Source organism: Mastigoproctus giganteus, chromosome 13, assembly GCF_048544385.1.
Source record: "Mastigoproctus giganteus isolate SK-2022 chromosome 13, ASM4854438v1, whole genome shotgun sequence".
NCBI classification, from domain to species: Eukaryota; Metazoa; Arthropoda; class Arachnida; order Uropygi; family Thelyphonidae; genus Mastigoproctus; species Mastigoproctus giganteus.
The window spans coordinates 69,202,964-69,221,887 of record NC_143587.1 but is presented as its reverse complement, the minus strand read 5'-3'; the positions used below and the strand labels follow the sequence as shown (position 1 = coordinate 69,221,887).

Here is an 18,924-nt window from a genome sequence, read left to right as displayed (position 1 = left end):
TTGATTCATTTTCTTTTTCTAATATATTCACATACATGAAAAATGCCTTGTGCTTTCTTTGTTCTCTTAACCAATAATTTCTCATACGCAGCCTTTGCCAATCTAATATTTTTCAAATTATTCGAAAAATTCATATCTGGAATTAAGATATAATTGAAAAGGAAGCGAGTAATTTATCTGTCACAGAAAAAAATACTAACAGTTAAATATTAACAAGTAGAGATCAATTTGTATCTTTAATAAGAAGCACTACCCCCCTCCCCATTCTATCTTCCTTATCCTTCCTAAATACATTTTACAAATTTTAATGAAACTCAATTTCTTATTTGTGGGTGACACCACATTTCCATTTTCCATTTCCATTAATTTTCCTAACCATGAGTTCAAAGTCACGTATTTTTTGATGATGCTCCTGACATTACTTGTCCTTGTATCTTTTATCTTCTTTCATTTTTTAACCATAGAAAACAAGGAATAAAAAAAAATAAATTATGAAGAAATTATTGACCAGATTATTGCAGAAAACTTTCCAAAAAAAACCCCCATTTTTTTTAAAAAGTCAGGAAGTTTTTTTATGAGGTAGATGTTTATTCTGTCTGAGCTTGTACTGTTATATATCTAGTATAATATTACTAAAATATTAGTAACAATAAGCATGACCACATCTAGGCTTTTTTTTTTAATTTTGGAGGAATCCTTTTGGACATCAAGAAGGGAGTGGAGGGGAAGGGGACTGCCTGACTGTGTAAAGATCATTGTCTACTATGCCCTTTATCTAAAAAAAAAATGACTTTCTAGGATATTGTTGGTGGGAAGGCTAAACCCTCCCTTTTCCTAAAGCCATAATTATGAGCACATTCAAATTTAGTGGCAGACTCACTAAAGAGCCATTCAGAAATTACACAGTACAAATAAATGTTAGTGTACATGGGGAGGTTCAGGTAACATTACGATGTGTTATACATAAGTGAGGGGGTTGCACAAATTTGTGCAAGTTTTTTTCATAAAAAAATATAATTTTAATTTGCATATTTTCATTAGGCGATGAGGAGGGAATCAGAGCTGTTGTTAGAAAGTGTTGCTGCGATGGGGAAGTGATAAAAATCACTTTATATAATTTTCAAATGAAATATAAGGCTTCCATTCGCAAATATTCCAAATATAAAGGTATATTATTCTTATATACTACTTTTTCTGTGGTTAGCCCCAATGTAAGTTATATATATATATAAAATTAATTTTAAAAAAGTGAATCTGACAATAAATTTAAATACTTTTTAATAAAAGAATTGTATGTATATTTAAAAGGAAAAACTCATTTAAGATGTTCAAAATGTCCTCCTCTGGTACACATGCATAAATGACACCTAGGAAGTATGTACATTTGTATATGTCATTTTGACTCATCCTGTATATAAAACATCTAATTATAAAATACTGAAGTGATTGCATCGCTTCAGTATTTTATAATTAAGATGTTTTCACTTCCAATAGTACAGTAATACCTAACCATACCTTGGCACAACCTCAAAGCATGAGGTTGTGACAAGGATGGTCAAATTCATCTCTGCCCACAAAGAGAGGTTGAAATGTGTGGTTTTTCCTAAAATAGGAAAGTAAAGAGGGTTATCCCACACTCCTCTCTTCTTATAAAGCAAACTATAAAACCTGTACCTCTGCCCTTTATAGATTTGACCTATATCAGAATGAACATTATTATCCTCCTCCCCGATATTCATGATTAAAGGTTAGTCATTTGTGAACAAACTGAATGTATTAGAATTAGTATCAAATACTATCCTGAGGTTATCAAGTATTAGAAGCAAAGTGTTCTGGCACAGTCAGCTGTGAACTTAAAATAGATTAGAAGTCTGTTACTGGTCATTCTGTAGACCTTGGACCATGTAATGTCCCACCCCCTTCCCTCTGTTTTCACTTCCTTTCTTACACTTTCTTCAAATCCTCAATTATTCCACCAAAATACACAACTACCGTTTCCTTTTTTTATACTGGACTCTTGTTTTATCCTCTCTCTTCCCACCTTACCTGCCTTTCTCCTCTCCTTCACAGCTTACTAATTACTGAACCTTATATTCTAAGTACTGTGATTATTTAAGCATGTGAAGAAAATGCTTTCAAATCTGATAAAGTATTTTCTGCTTAAATTTTACTTATAAAAAAAAATCATTTTTATATGTAACTCAAAATATATTTTAAAAATAGCTCTTTATTATAAAAATACAAACACTCATCTACAAAACTTTCTCTTTCGCTGCAATTTTCCATGCACCAATTTGATATTTGATCCAAATAAGTACTAAGTCTTTTCCCATTTGAATCCAACTCCAGAATGGAATGAGTTTGGAACCTAAAATAAAGAATAAGAAAGTTAATAAAATTGTTGCAAATTACTGACATAAAAATACTAATAATAATAATAAGAAAGAAGTTTAGTGATTTAATCATTGTTGTTGTACTTTCTCCACCAGTGTTCTATATATGATGCAGTATTTTCCATTTTATAATAATAATAAAATTCTTTATTCATAGAAATGTAGGACACGATTCCCGCTACAGGCAACCAGAGGAATCTCACAATTAACTGTACACATTACATTCAGTACATAAAAAACTATGTGGGTCCACAAATTCATAAAATACACAGAGTGCTAATAGATTACATACAGCTTACATTGCATTATATAGTTATTATACAGAGCTTATACTGCATTATATAGATTTTACTGTTATTATATACAAGCTGCAACACATTAAGACAGTCTGGTCTGGACACGTTCACTGGGAGTTATTCCGCTGACAATTGCAGGAATGCTGACTGCACTTCACTATGGATTTGCACTTTTCTTCTCTATAGGCAGAATCTCTGGACCACACATTCAAATCAATGTTTGCGGAGTTCAGTGTGCCGATGATGCTGTTCATGAAAGTGCCGCTTGAAGGTCGAGAGCTTCTGCAGGTTAGAACAGAGCACTGGATGGTTTCTGAGGGCTCTACCAGGGATTTTCCAGCCTACGATTTCCCAGATATTAACGAAGTCGAGAGCAGCAGAGCACAGATCAAGCGCCATTGTGAGCTTCCTCGCATATGCCAGGTGCTGGGCTGGGATGTATCTCAGATTTATGCAGAGCTATGATTTTGATGTTGTATAGGGTAGGTGAGCCCAACTGTTGGCCCACTTTAGGACCCAGAATTCCAGACCCCAGAGTATCTTCAGACTGGACATAGGAGCAGCCGACCAAACTTCAATACCATAACTGATGACAGAACTAAAATAGTAGAGGAGAAATTTTCTGACCGTTTCCTTGTTGTGGCTCTACAGAGATCAAGTTTCATACCCCAGAAAGCCCGTAATGCTCTTGAACGCAGTTGCTGGATTTGTTCCTTATACGTTAGGTTTTCGTCCATTACCACTCCTAGGAATTTTATGGAATGAGTAGTGAAGAGAACATGCCCCGCAATTGAGGTCTGCTTGTGCTCTAGGTGAGAAGATGATATATCTGGATTTTTCAGGGTTTATTTTAAGCCCAAAATAGGTAGCGTATTCACAGAAAGAGGACAGATATTTGTTCAGGAAGACAGACTTCGATAATTCCTCTGCCTGGTCTGGTGAGGTATTAGCTGGGCTTGAGAGGTAACATACAATATCGTCGGCATAGGCCATAAACGCAGGTATCTCATTCATTAGCAGAATAAATATCACTGAAAAAAGCAGTGCCGACAACGATCCACGTTGGGGGTATACAGACTTCCACCTATTTCGTGATGCAGTTATTACCTTGCTGTAATAACTGCATCAGCAAAGTTATTACCTTGCTGAGGAGCTTCGAGACATTACCCGTGAAACACAGTTTCTCCAGGAGGCACATAAGTGGCTTAATGAGAGTGCGTAATGTGTATGCTGAGGTCTCTGGGAAAGATTCTGATTGGTAACCACTATAAATATGCATTTCTCCAGGCATTTGAGAAAAGGGGAGGAGATTGAAATAGACCTATAGTCAGCAGTTGATGTCAGATTCTGCACCTTTGGAACTGGGATGACTATAATTTAGCCATGCGTTTGGAACGACTCCCTGATGTAAAATTCTGTTAAACAACTTTGTCAGCTCATCGCTGATGAAGTAGGAAGCAACTTTTAGACAAAAGGTGGGAATAGAGTCACTTCCCATTGTTTTCTTATTGGACAGGGCGTTGATGGCCTTGATTAGCTCCTCTTCACCAATCATCATGTTAGTGAAATTAGTTATGTTTTAGTGGACACTGTTCCAGGGGAAATCAGCAGCTGCAACCGGGTTACATGATCACACCATTCGTCCAGGTCTAACGATTCTGCTGACCGGATGTGATTGGCCGACCAGGATCGCTGTCCACATGCTATCCTCTTTTCCATGAATGAGTTGATAGCCTGCTTCTTGGATTTCTGGAAACTGCATCTGGCTATTGACTACTCTAAGTATGATCTTTCTGTGGGGTGATCTCTTGAATTGGGCATGTGGTCGTTGTTTTTCTTTAAACTGGTGCATAAGGATGCTGGACCACCACGGCTTCGAGTGTGGGCAAATTTTCATTTCAACTTAATATATACGTAAAGAGAAAATACCTAAGACCTTATGCATTTGCCCTTATACATTACCATCATGACACGTGAAAATGATTACAGGCACTTCTCTACTTACGTATAACTCTTAAATACATATAAATCTTCTCAAAATTAATAAAAACACTGTATGTCGAAAATATATCAACAGTTTTCAACCACGTGCACGAAATGCCAAAATCAGCTGTAGTATACAGTTATTGTTATTTGATTTTTTTTAGGAGCATTAGCAACTAAGGCCATATTGCTCCAGGATATGCGGTGGTCATTCCCTGACCTTTCCGCATCCTCCGTATTTGGTGGTGACGGGCTCGAACCCCGGTCTAATCAAGAAGAGTGTGCTACGCACTGCTGCTCCTTCCCACCTGGCTACGGAGGCGCCTGTAGTGTACAGTGGACGATATTAATCCATTCCAGAGACACCATCATATCATGAAAATATTGTAATGTGAACCCAATAGTACATTGTTTTTTGGTAATTCGTTCCAAGACCTCAGGAGTTGAAATTTTCACTATATAACCAAGCGATTTATCTCTCTAAAACGTCATTTTAATAATAGAAATTGTATTAGTTTTATATAAATTTACGTAAAATAAGCACAACAGAAAAATTACTTTTAACTAAAGGATGCAAAAATGAAACATGTTTACAAAAGCTGTTACTGGCTGAGAGGAAGGACTATGTGGTGCGGTTCGAGACAGTTGTAAGCCCTAAAATAAGTAGGGTCAGTTAGCATGATCACTATAATCAGCCACTTTGTAAAATCAAATTTCAAAAATCCAAACCATACCTGATAGTGTAAGGTATAAAGTAAAACTGGATAGTGTAATACGAAGCACTCAATTAGGAATCTGTTATCTTATAATAGTATTATCAATTAATCAAAAATAAATTTCATTGTTATTTAAATTATATTTAAACGGAAATCATGACAAAGATTAGACCTGCAAAGCAAAGATCTAATCTTTGCAAAGACTAGAGAGAGTGCTGTGACTCAGGTGAGAAACGAAGGGGTTGATTCTCCAAAGCATCACAGTCTCAAAAAATCTGCGATATGTGAACTGTTTCCTGACCTTTCTAAAACAGGACATGATCCAGCCAACGAGGATGCCTTTGTGTGTGCTAGGTGTCTAGAATGTCAAGAAAGTAGTATCAAAAGCTTTTCTTTGATATCATATACCAAGAAATATATTTTTGTTATATGATATCAAAGGAAAGCTTTGATACTGTTGCACATGGAAGACTACTGTACAAATTGGAGAGGTATGGCATTAAGGGTAAGTTGCTACAATGGATAAAGGGATGGTTGAGTGGGAGATGAGAGAGAGTGATAATCAATGGACACTGCTCTACGTGGACTAATGTTATTAGTGGAGTTCTCCAGAGTTCGGTACTGGGCCCATTGTTTTGTGTATTTATCAATGATATCGATGAAGATATATCAGGTTTAATGTCCAAGTTTGCAGATGATACAAAGGTTGGCAGGGTTGTTAACGACAGTAAAGTCAGTATGCTAATCCACTGGATCTAGATAAGTTGGGAAAATGGGCTGAGAAGTGGCAACTGAAGTTTAACATTGACAAATGCAAAGTACTGCATATGGGTAGCAATAACCAAAGAGAAATGTACCATCTGTGTGGTACTACACTCAGGGAAGTGGAAAGTGAAAAAGACCTGGGGATAATTGCACAGTCAAGCAGTGTAGACGGGCTGCCAGGGCAGGTCATGGAGTCTTATCAATGATATATAGGAATTTTGCTAGCGGGGACGGGGGGGGATGATTATCCTGTTATACAAGGCAATGGTCAGAATACTGTGTACAGGTCTGAAGGCATTATTTTAGGATGTAGAGTTGCTAGAATGAGTACAAAGAAGGGCAACAAGATTGGTGAGGGGAACAAAGGGGTGCTCTTCCCAAGAAAGGATTAAGTTCTGCAAATTGCAGTGCCTGGAGAGTAGGCACCTGCAAGGTGATCTGATTGAGGTGTAAGGCCTTGAATGGGTTGAGCAAGATGAATGCTGATGGGATTCTTCCTCTTACTCAGATTAAGAACCTGAGGGGGCACAGATTCAAACTGAGGAAAGGCAGTTGTAGAATAGATGTGCGGAAATTTGTTTTTAGCCAGCGGGTAGTTGATTGGTGGAACAGACTTCCATCTTTTGTTGTGGAAGTTGATAGCCTAAATAAATTTAAGGCTGAAATGGACAGGCATTTAGAATGAATGGAGGTGTGAAATGGGAGGTTTTTTTTTTTTTTTTTGGCTGATGCTGCATAATCTTGCTTTCTTGCATCGTATGCCTCTACTAATGCTAATAAAAATGCACTACATTCACCATTTATTGTCCCAGAAACTCAGCTTTTTCATCCAGGAAAAAAAGAAAATCAACCACAGAATGTGCACAATTTCCAAACAGTATAAATGGAGCAATAGTTGCTGGAGCCTTAGTCGTTGATACTCCTAAAAAACTTGACTCCAACACTGTTTATTGCTATGTTTTGTTATAAGAATCAATTTTGAATGCCTTCATGATATTTTTTAAAGCACATTTCTGGAGGTCACTGCCATAAAACAATAAAAACAATTTGCAGTTTCCATTTTATTGGGCTCTTCTGTTAATGCAATCAATTATAAACAGGTAGTAAACTATCTTATTGCATTTGCAATAATACCGATAGCTAGAATTCTGTGCATTTTTACCTTATTATGGTAAAATGTGTTGTTGCTGCAATGGATAAAGGGATGGTTAAGTGGGAGACGTCAGAGAGTGGTAATAAATGGACACTGCTCTACATGGACTAATGTTATTAGTGGAGTCCCCTAGGCTTCAGTGCTGGGTCCATTGTTGTTTTATGTGTTTATTAATGATATCGATGAAGGTATATCAGGTTTAATGTCCAAGTTTGCAGATGATACAAAGGTTGGCAGGGTTGTTAATGATAGTAAAGACAGTATGCTAGTGTAACAGGATCTAGAAAAGTTAGGTAGATGGACTGAGAAGTGGCAACTGAAGTTTAATATTGACAAATGCAAAGTACTGCATATGGGTAGCCGTAACCCAAGAGAAACATACCAACTGTGTGTTACTACACTCAGGGAGGTGGAGAATGACAAAGACCTGGGGTAATTGTGCAGTCGAATGTGAAGTTCTCTGAGCAGCGCAGATGGCCTGCCAGAGCAGGTCATGGAGTTTGTCAATGATATATAGGAATTTTGTTAGCAGAGACAAGGAGGTGATTATACCTTTGAATAAGACAATGGTCAGGCCACACCTTGAGTACTGCATACAGGTCTGGAGGCCTCTTTTTAGGATGCTAGAACGAGTACGGAGAAGGGAAACAAGACTGGTGAAGGGAACAAAGAGGTACTCTTATGAAGAAAGGCTTAAGTTCTGCAAATTGCAGCATCTTGGGACTAGGCACCTGTGAGGCAATCTGACTGAGGTGTGTAAGGCCTTGACTGGATTGAACAAGCTCAATGCTGATGGGATTCTTCCTCTTGCTCAGATTACAAACCTGAGGTGGGCATAGATTCAAACTGAGGAAAGACAGTTGTAGAATAGATGTGCAGAAGTTTGGCTTTAGCCAGCAGTAGTTGATTCCTGGAACAAACTTCCATCTGTTTTTGTGGAAATTGGTAGCCTAAATAAATTTAAGGCTGAACTAGACAGACAATTGGAGTAACTGGATGGGTGAAATGGGAAGTTTTTTTTTGGCTGATGCTCTATAAGCTTGCTTTCTTGCATCATATGCCTCAAGTAATGCTAATGTGTTTCCCCTTCCATGAAATCGTCAATCATATAAAAAACATAAATAGATTTTTAGAATCATCTCTTCACCCAATTTAAGCATTGTTAACTTGTTACTCCATATCTCACTTGTGCATATCGTGTTAGTTGCAATTTGTGAGTGTAAATGATTGCTTATCTTTTTTACTATTTCAAATTTTACAACCTGAAAAAAAAACATTGTTTATTTTTGTTCTTGTATATTGTATCTTGTTTATACGCTATACAGTACTGTTTACAGGTACAATCTTCCCTTGATTTGTGCAGCTTTTTATTGCACAGTTTTGCTATTGCGGGGTCAGGTATTTACCACCAAAATTTTAGATTGTGTGCAGAGTTTCACTACCTGCGCGATTTTTGTTTACAAAACTTCAAAAATAGGAATGAAGAGCAGATTTTGAAAATTTATTTGTTTTTTAAATGATTGAAGATTTCATTGAAGGAGAAACACATTTCACAATAATAACGTAAAATCCTACAGAATTCTAGCTGTCGGTATTATTGCAAATGCAATAAGATCGAATTTACTACCCATTTATAATTAGATTGCAGTAACAGAAAAGCCCAATAAACAGGAAAGTGCAAATTATTTTTATTGTTTTATGGTGGTGACCTCCAGAAAGTGCTTTAGAAAAATATCACAGAGGCGTTCAAAACTGATTCTTATAAAGAAATATAGCAATAAACGGTGGTGTTTGTCTGGTTATTTTTCAAACAATTTCCTCATTCAGGACCCCCTTTCATCAGTTATCCTATATTAGCTGTTCATCAGACAGGATCTTTTTCTGATTTGCCCAATGTAAAGTGTTTTAATCGGTAAGCATCGCTCTTGCTGATTTAATATTTCTTGTCTATACAGAGTGTCTCAAAAATATTGGTACAAACGTTTAGGGGAGGTAGGTAACATCTAAAGCAATGTGAATCGCATAGGAACCCATAACCGGAAACGTCACGGGAAACTAGTAGCAGAGGCACAAGAAGCAGAAATGACAAGACAGTAATTAGTAGCAAACATTTATTTGACATAATATTAACAATGGAGTACAAGATGGATGCATTTCATGATGTTACAACAGATGCTTGAAGGTTTCACCATGGGACGCAATGCATGCATGCATGCATGACACCGACGCAGCATGGATTGGCGGATACGGTCAAACACACCTGGAGTTTCTTTGACAGTAGCAGCAGCGCAGACGAGTCTCGCCTCCACAGGCGACTCATACACGATAGATTTGAGGACCCCCCACAGAAAGAAATCAAGGCTCGATAAATCAGGTGAGCGTGGGGGCCAGGCAACGGGTCCTCCACGGCCAATCCATCGATGCCCAAAACACCTGTTCAAATGGTCCTTCCATAATGGGCAGGCGCCCCGTCATGTTGAAACCAAATGTTGCATCTCACATTTGCTGGAACAAATTCAAGTAACCCTGGTAGAACTTGTTCAAGAAAGATCCGATATTTAGCGGAGTTCATGCAGGATGGTAACAGGCATGGGCCGACTAAGCAGTCACCGACCACACCTGCCCACACATTTATGGTGAAACGATGTTGTGCCGCATGGGAGCGCACACTGTGTGGGTTGTCGTGAGCCCACACATGAGCATTGTACTGATTGAATAAGCTTTCCCGAGTGAAACAAGCCTCATCCGTGAACAAAACATAGGCTGGAAAATTCAAGTCTTGAGCACTTTCTTGGAGAAACCACTGTGCAAAAGCCAGATGTGCAGGATGATCTTGGGGGAGCAGTAACTGAACCCTTTGGAGATGAAAGGGATGTAAGGAATCATCATGCCAGACACGCCGTACACTGCAACGAGACACTCCTAAAGCAGAGGCACGTGTGGACGGCATTCAACACACTTTTTTCTATGACGGGAGTTCACGTCGAGCGTCTGCCTGCACTACTCCTGTTACCTCTAAATGACCCATAATCGCACAAATTTTGATGCACACGTGGAAACAAAAGGTGGTCCGGTACATGTCTGCCTGGGAAGCGTTCTCAATAAATTCATTGAGCGGCTCATCCATTGCCCTCTGCTAATCCATACACTAGGTGCATGTCTGCCAGCTCACAGTTCGTATATCGATGCATGCTCTTTGTGCAGCGACTACCGCGCCATCTACCGACTTACAGTGACGTTTCCGGTTATGGGTTCCTATGCGATTCACATTCCTTTAGATGTTACCTACCTCCCCTAAACGTTTGTACCAATATTTTTGAGACACCCTGTATAAAGTGTGTTTAATTATTGCCTAAAATAAAGAAAGCTACAACAAAAAAAATTTTAAATTTAGAGGAAAAATTAAAAACCGTTAAGGAGTTCAAAAATGGCAAAAAGGTTTTGACATTCAACGAATTAGGGAAAATGCTGAGAAAATTAAAGTTCAATTATCTGTTCCACATCACTGGCCACAAAAAGCACCACAAAAGTGAGAAATCTGTTAATAGAAAAAAACTGAAAAATTTCTTTCTGGATAGAAGATCTTAATCAAAAGAGAATGCCTCTTAGTTCAGATATTATTCGCACCAAAGCTCTGCAAATTTTTAATTGCTTACAAGAAGAAGATGCTGATCCATCCAATGCAGATGTCTTTCAGGCCAGTAGGAGTTGGTTTGAAAATTTTAAAAAACATCAGTCTTCGCAATCTAAAATTAATGGTCGAAGCAGCCAGTGCAGATACGGAAGCTGCTTCTTTGTATCCGAAAACTTTAAAGGATGTTATTGCGACTGAGGGCTATATAGCAAGTTAATGTGCTTAATGCTGATCAGACCGGCTTATTTTGGAAGCGTATGCCAAGCCGAACATTCAATTCAAAAGAAGAGAAAACCGCCCCAGGTTTCAAAGCTGCAAAAGATAGGATAACATTTTTGTTATGTGGCAATGTGTAAACCACTTCTAATTTATACATCATAAAATCCTTGTGCTTTTAAAGGAATATCAAAAAGCTCCTTACCAGTTCATTAGAAATTGAGCAAAAAAGCCTGGATGACACTAAAATCTTCGAGGATTGGTTTTTAAATAATTTCTTTTGCATTGAAACAAAAAGATATTGCCTAAAGAACACAGTAATCAAAATCTTGCTCATTCTTGACAATGCACCCAGTCATCCTGCACATTTTTCTGATTTGCACCCAAATGTGAAAGTTACCTTTCTTCCAGCAAATACAAGTTCATTAATTCAGCCAATGGACCAAGGAGTTATAGCTTCCTTTATACTGTATTACCTATCATCGTCATCATCATCATTCTACTCTTCTGTTTGGCAAGGGTTGAGTCCCTAAGATCTTTACAATTGGTAGAAACTACTGATGAAATAGGCAGTCTTTCAATTTGAGATTATTGGTAGAATTATAACATTCTTAATGCTGTAAAAATTATTGAATTCGTGTGGGGTGAAGTTAAGAATTCAACAATGAATGCAGTGTGAAAAAAAGCTGTGGCCACAAAGCTGCAATAAAGAAGCCACAGTCGAAATGTCAGAGGTAGTTGAGATTGTGAGAATTGGCAAAATGATTAGCAGAGAGGGATTTGAAGAACTGGAACCAGCAGATATCACAGAAGTCCTTGAATATCATAGAGATTTCGCACAAAAATTTGACCGCAAAGAGACTAGCTGAGTTTTTAAGATTTGCAAATCAGCTTAGCCAAGAAGCTCTAGATGTGGATCCTAATTTGGAGAGGAGTTTAAATTTTCACAGAACTTTATCATTAGCTTTAGTTCCTTATGAAGAAATTTATAGAGAAAAACAGTGTGCTCTAAATAAACGGTTTTAACTAATTTCAAAAAGTGCCGGATACTGTTGCAAGTTTATCAAAGGGAAACAGCAATGAATTTATATTAAAAATCTAAGGTAAGTATTAGCAAGATTAATTTTATGGACATGTTTCTAATTTTTTTCTTACCAAATGAAGAAAATTTTTTTTTTTCCCAATTTAAATTTTTTTTGCACATTTTTTTTTTCCAATTTAAATTGTTTTTGCACTTTTTTTTTTTCCAATTTAAATTGTTTTTGCACTTTTTTTTTTTTTTTTTTTTTGTGTACAGTACGGAACCCTCATTATGCCATATAAATTACGTTTCGCATTGCACAGATTTGGACTGCGCGGTGTTTTCCTGGAACGTAACCCTGCTGCAAATCGGGGGATGACTGTATTAGATTAAATTACTTTTGAATAATACTGTGCTCTACATTATTATTCATTGTGTGTTTTTTCAGCTTCATTTAACTTGGTTACAAAACATAAAATGCTGTAATCAGTACCATACATACGGCCTGGTGAAGTCTGTTGGGGGTTATAATCTCAGTGAGAATGCATACAAAGAATGCATCCTACATGAGAAAGCTGTACATGACATCTGTGCTGTTTTAATTCTAATTATTAATCACATTAATCATATTTGGGCCATCTATACGGGACAAAGTTGGAAGGCAGTAAAGGTAGTACAGGAATAAATAAGGGAATTCTTAACATAAAGATCATGGGAAAAATCTCTACATCAAGCAGTTAAACTGGATTGGGAAAAATCTCTACACCAAGCAGTTAAACTGGATTGGGAAAAATCTCTACACCAAGCAGTTAAACTAGATTGGGAAAACGCCAAGCAGTTAAACTAGAGTGGGAAAATACCAAGCAGTTAACTAAAGTGGGAAAACGCCAAGCAGTTAAACTAGATAAACTGGATGCATTAAAGTTAAGCGTATGAAAATAAGTGTGCACATAATCTGCTAATTTCACCAATAAATAAATTATTGGTGAAACTGGCAAATGCAGACAAAGTAGGGATTATAGAAATGTGGTACAATTTTGAAATGGGGGATGCAGAGTTTGTATGTGCAATGCATATGAAGGATATGCATGATGGGGAGAGTTATGACTTTGATAAAGAAGCACGATAGAAAATATCCAGTGCATGAGATCTGTGATGCTGGAAGTTATGTTACAAGAAATGTGGTACAATTCTGAAATGTGGGATGTGCAGTTTGCAATGGACAATGTATACAAAGAATATGCATGACAGAAGGGGGATAAAGTTATGCTTCTTTACCTTGATAAAGAAGCACAACAAGGATATATAAGTGGCTGAGAACTATGATGAAGACACTAAGTCAGCCTGGTATGTGATTATAAATGGGTTGGTTGGTTGGTTTGGATTTTTATGATGCAAAAAGATCAGAAATGAAAAAATGTACATTATGAAGGTGGGGGGGGGGGGGGGAGAATGTTATAACCTAAACCAGGTAATTGAAGGAGTATGTTAAATGTTTCTACAGCCAAGTAGTGAGCAAGCAGAGCTGAATGTCTCACTGTGGAAAATTTTAACTTGCCAGAAACTGAATAGAACTTCTAAACTGGTTTCTCAACAAATAAAAACAGATTTCTGGACTTACTGGATGATTGTTATTAATTATAACAATATGTTAAAGAAACCTGAAAGGGAAGTAAATATCCTTGACTCACCAGAAGAGTCCTAATAAGGACTCTTCTGGTGAAGGAACAATTAGCAAGCAGTGACCACATCATCTTGATTTGGCAAGTACCAAAAGAGATTACTGTAGCCAAGGGGTTTTAATTTTTTTAGCCCTGTCAGTCAAGTGGCATTTGATAGATTCCACTTTTTATCATTATTATTATTTTTTAATGTTTGAGTGAGATCAAATCCACCCATGCATCTTTCTCCACCAGTTTTCTCTATATATGCAGTATTTTCCATTTTCATTTCAACTTAATACTAATGAGAAGTTAATTCTTTATTTGGCATCAAATGGATGCCATGAGTGATCGTGTGTGGATTTCTGGTACACCTGATTTGTCTTCATCTCCTGAATAGTGTGTACTACATTCTAGAGAGAGTGCTACTATCTACTTTTGTCTATTATGTCAATAAATTTCGGGGTAGGATCACACAAGCAGTTTTTTTCCAACTTGTAACATATTAGTTTTAATTATGTTTTACCTTATATACTAAATTTACCTTTATATACCTTCACTGTAAACCCCTGGCTTTTAGCCGTGAAGGGTATTGTGTACGGCATGTGTGTTTTGTATGCAATAAAGAGTTCTTCTTCTTCTTCTAAATGTCTTAATTATTTTAAGTCTAATATTGTCTTGCTTATTTCTTTAATTAATAAATAATAAGTCTAAGCCAAACAGTTTCCTGTTCAAATCAGAAAGTATCAAACTCTAAGTGCACATACTCGGTGAATGTTCCTAGTCACACTGAATAGTCAAAAGAACTGTTTCTGGAGGAAACTGTGACTACTTCAAGAACTTTTTTTACATTCAGTAATAGTTTCAATTCAGGAAACCCATCAACTAGCAATAGAAGTGAAGATAAAGATGTATTTGAAAAATAAATGAAAGGGATAAATGCTGAACAAGAAATTTTCCAAAGAGAAAGAATATGATGAAACAGCTCCTGTGAAATTCTATTTCAGGAAAGACACTATAACAAACTGAATGTTAAAGTTGCCAAAAACAAATATCAGGAACTTTTTCACATAATACAGTTATCTACTTGCCACATATTAAGAAGTTAACAAAAAAATGGCAAAAATGCATTATAATGTTGAAGTTACTTCTTTGCCAATGATATTTTTAAAAGAAATTATTGACTACACAAATGAGAACAATTACTTCCCTCAAGGAAAAAAAACAGTCTCTCCTGTTAATAAGCACACACTACATGCAAAAAATTCTACCCCACAAGTGTTACATTGTTTCTCCAGAGCCAAGTTTATTGTCAAGGATCTCATCATGTACTCCCTGCTATTTTGTCTGAGCAATATTGCAGATACTTTGAATTTCAATCCTAATGTGCAACTTTTTCTCAACATTGCCCTGTACTTGTTGAGTAACTCTTCAGATCTCCTCCTCTTAATATCATTAATACCAACATATACACCTCTTTTCTGCACTTAAAAGTCCTGTCATTAACTTCTGCCCTAGGCAGACATACCCTGGTCCTATTCCACCATTCTTTATACAAAGCTTATTACCCATTTCCCTGACAATTGAGTCACCAACAACAGTTACCTCCTGTGAGACCAGTGCACTCTACCATGGCAGATCTCATGCCTTGCATTGCCTGAGTGTAACTCCAGTGCTGTGCTGTGCTGGCCAGCTGAGTGCCCTTTGTAGGTCCTCTTTTTCATTTCTTCAAGAGTATCAACCCTGTTCTTTAAGCCTTCATATAAAGCCTCTAAGAAAGCTTATGCCTAAATATCCTCACATTTTCTACAATGAAAACACACAGACATCCCCCATGGCCATATCATATCTCACGATGGAAAACTCCACAAAAAAAGGCTAAAGTAGCACAAGAAGTGTAGCTATGATTTGCAAGAAAACCACCATCAACAGTTCTCTCCTGAGACAAAGTATTCCAAACAAGAGCAGCTTTTTGCTTCTCTTGTTTGAGTACATTTAATTAAAAATTAAAATTACCACAAAAACTAATAATTAAGAATATAACAATGCACGTTATCACCAGATTATGTTACATATCACATGCTACATTATTACATTTCTAAATAATGCTACTTCCTTTCTAATTCCTTTACCTGCATGGAACCTTCAAGCTACTTATTTACTACACTACAAGTTAATTACAGAATACAATATTCATGCCAAAATCACCAATAACAAATATTAAGTAACAACTTTCTAAATCCTTATTTAAATTTAAAAATATGCTACTCAATGTAACTAGGACTATTACAACTATTTACTGAACAAATTAGTGTGTTAATTTAAAAAAATGGCAAGATTTTAAAAAAAAAACTTATCCATTTTGAAGAACTCTAAATTCTCCCATTATACTTGTTTGTAATCTTGAACCAGACCATTAACATATAATTTTCTTCCCAATTTTAAAGAAAGAATAGTTATAGCAGTCATTTTATGTACATGCAGCATATCACATATTTTGAACTGATCAGTTTTCTGACTAAAAAATGTAGGGAAATAAAAAATAAAAAAATTGTACTTCTGTTAGACATTTATGGGCACTCAGTGAACAAAATGCTGAATTTGTTACTGATAAGTAGAGTCTGAATGATTTGCTGGACAATATAATATATTTCCTCAAAGCAAAAAAGTTAAAACCTGACATTTTTGATTATAAACTTGTTTTTGTTTTTCTTTGTTATCTTATAATTTTTCTACATATACCATTTTGTGTATAAGTCTATTTACTTTGCAACTTGCCATGATTAAAGATTATTTATTTCACTGTGTATATGTTTACACTCTGAAAGAAATTTTAAAAATTGTTCCCCACCTCACTTACCTTCAATTTCTGTCCAGTTTACTGCAACCTCAGCAACAGGAATGTTTAATTGTTCACATAGATAAAGAAGTTCCACATCAAAAGCCCTTATTTAAAAAAATAATAAGATGTGTTATAAGGAATATTTACATAAAAAAACAAGTACTTTGCTTCTGTCTTCCTGATAATTTTTTAAAATAAATCTTTAATAACTTAATGATACACTATAACTATAAGGATAGTGTAAATCCTCTTATGGAGAAAAGTTAAACATCCTTTTCAGAAATTAGTAGCTGATTTCATAACAATAATGCAGTGTCGCAGCTGTAAAGCTGTGACAGGCCCAGCAAGCCAACAGTGGATAACACTGTTGGCTTGCTGGATTAGTGCTACAAAAAACAAGAGTCAGAGCCAGACTGAAAATAATGGAAAACGACATAGCTTGGACACTGGACTGTGAATTGGAACACTGAATATATTTTCTTTAACAGGCAAGATGGAGGAGTTAATTGATATGATGAAGGAAAGAAAATTGGACATTTTGGGCTTGAGTGAGACTAAGTGGAAGAAAGAGGGAAAGAAGTGTATGACAGAAGGATTTACATTATATTGGAAAGGTGCAGAAGACAAATCCAGGAATGGAGTAGGTATAATTGTAAGCAAGAAGATAAATGCAAAAATTAAAGAAGTGGAAGGAATTAGCGAACAAATAATGAGACTCACCTTTGAATGTGAAGGGACAAATCTGACTCTAGTGCAAGTTTATGCTTCCCAACAAGGAGTAGAAGACAACGAGAAGATCGAATTTGGGGAGCAGTTGGAAAGTGTCATCCTAGAAAAGAGTGTGGTAATTATGGGAGATTTAAATGCACAGGTAGGGAGAGAAAGAATAGGGTTGGAGAGTGTTATTGGAACTTACTGATATGGACAAAGAAATGAAGAAGGCCAAAGGCTGGTGGATCTGCGATTGTGGAATCAATTAAAAATAAGTAATACTGGTTTGACAAGAAGCTAAGCTGTAAGATAATGAGATACAGCTGAGATGGAGAATATAATACAGTAATAGATTTTTTTTATCATCGATAGAATATGGAGTAGGAAGGTGATAGATGTAAAGGTTATACCCTCAGTAAGTATGGACAGTGACCATAGACTGTCTGTGGCCAAATTTAAGATGAGTTGAAAATAAAAAGAGTAGAACTAAACAAAAGATAAATATTTGTAAATTACAGAATTTCCAAAGAGAGGAGTTTGAAGAAAAGATCAAAATGAGTACCAAGTACAATGACAGAAGATGTCAACAAGGAATGGGAAAATTTAAGAAGGTGATGGTACAAACTGCAGGTACAGGCGTGTGGGAGAACTGGAGGAATCAGAAGAGAGAGAGAGAGAGAGAGAGAGAGAGAGAGAGACACACACACACACACTGGTGGAATGACAGAGTTAAAAGATGCTTTCAGGAAATTTATGAAAACAAAACTGGAAGAGGACAGAAAGGCATATAATGAGAAGAAAAGGAACAATGAAGAACCAGGGTTCCAAGTTGATACGGGTAGAAAATTAATCACAGATGAAAAGGAAATCAGGAAACAGTGGCAGGACTATTTTTACAACCCTCTTTAATGCTAATGCCAATGGAAATGAAGATGGTGTAAGAAGTGAAAAATTTGCAGTGGGAAAAAAAAAGAGCCAAAAGTTGGTCTTGTTGAAGTAAAAAAAGGAATGAAAAAGATGAATGAAAAATCACCTGAAGTTGATGAGTTACCAGTTGAAGTTATTAGGACTGCTGGCAATATTCGATTAAAATGGCTGTACGATATTATCAGCCTAGTTTGGAAGGAGAAAAGAATACCAGATGATTGGACAAAGGGAATCATCATACCAATTTTTAAGGAAGGGTCCAGAACAGAATGTAACAACTATAGGGGAATCACTTTATTATGCCACTGTGCCAAAAATTTTGAGCAAATACTCGAGACAAGATTAAGGAATAAAATAGAAGAGAGAATGAGGGAAGAACGGTATGGATTTAGAAGAGGAAGATCAACAATTCACTTGATATTTGCTGTAAGAGAATTGCTAGAAACACATTGGGAGTTTGCAGAGAGCCTCTTTCTGGTATTTTTTGACTTTGAAAAGGCATATGATAGTGTGCAAAAAGAAAAAGTGTGGGAAAGTCTGGAGAAAATGGTAATAGACAGAGAGGAGGTTGTGATGATTAAAAATATGTATTCAAAGTGTGAAAGT

The 18,924-nt window shown here is 36.4% G+C and overlaps 1 protein-coding gene across 2 annotated transcripts in view; it reads right to left on the bottom strand.

The window, feature by feature from the left end:
- Positions 1–2,207: 2,207 nt before the first annotated feature.
- wol (Dolichyl-phosphate beta-glucosyltransferase wollknaeuel) overlaps positions 2,208–18,924 on the bottom strand; it is a 117,410-nt gene continuing 100,693 nt past the window's right edge. Inside the window, exons 8-9 of one of the 2 annotated variants that reach the window (XM_090388006.1) lie at positions 16,699–16,784; positions 2,208–2,368 (exon numbers count right to left, since the gene is read on the bottom strand). In XM_090388006.1, coding sequence (XP_090244132.1) covers positions 2,253–2,368; positions 16,699–16,784 — 202 coding nt within the window. In that variant the 3' untranslated portion in view covers positions 2,208–2,252. The remainder of the gene's footprint in view (positions 2,369–16,698; positions 16,785–18,924) is intronic. The other variant, XM_090388007.1, reaches the window with a different exon arrangement.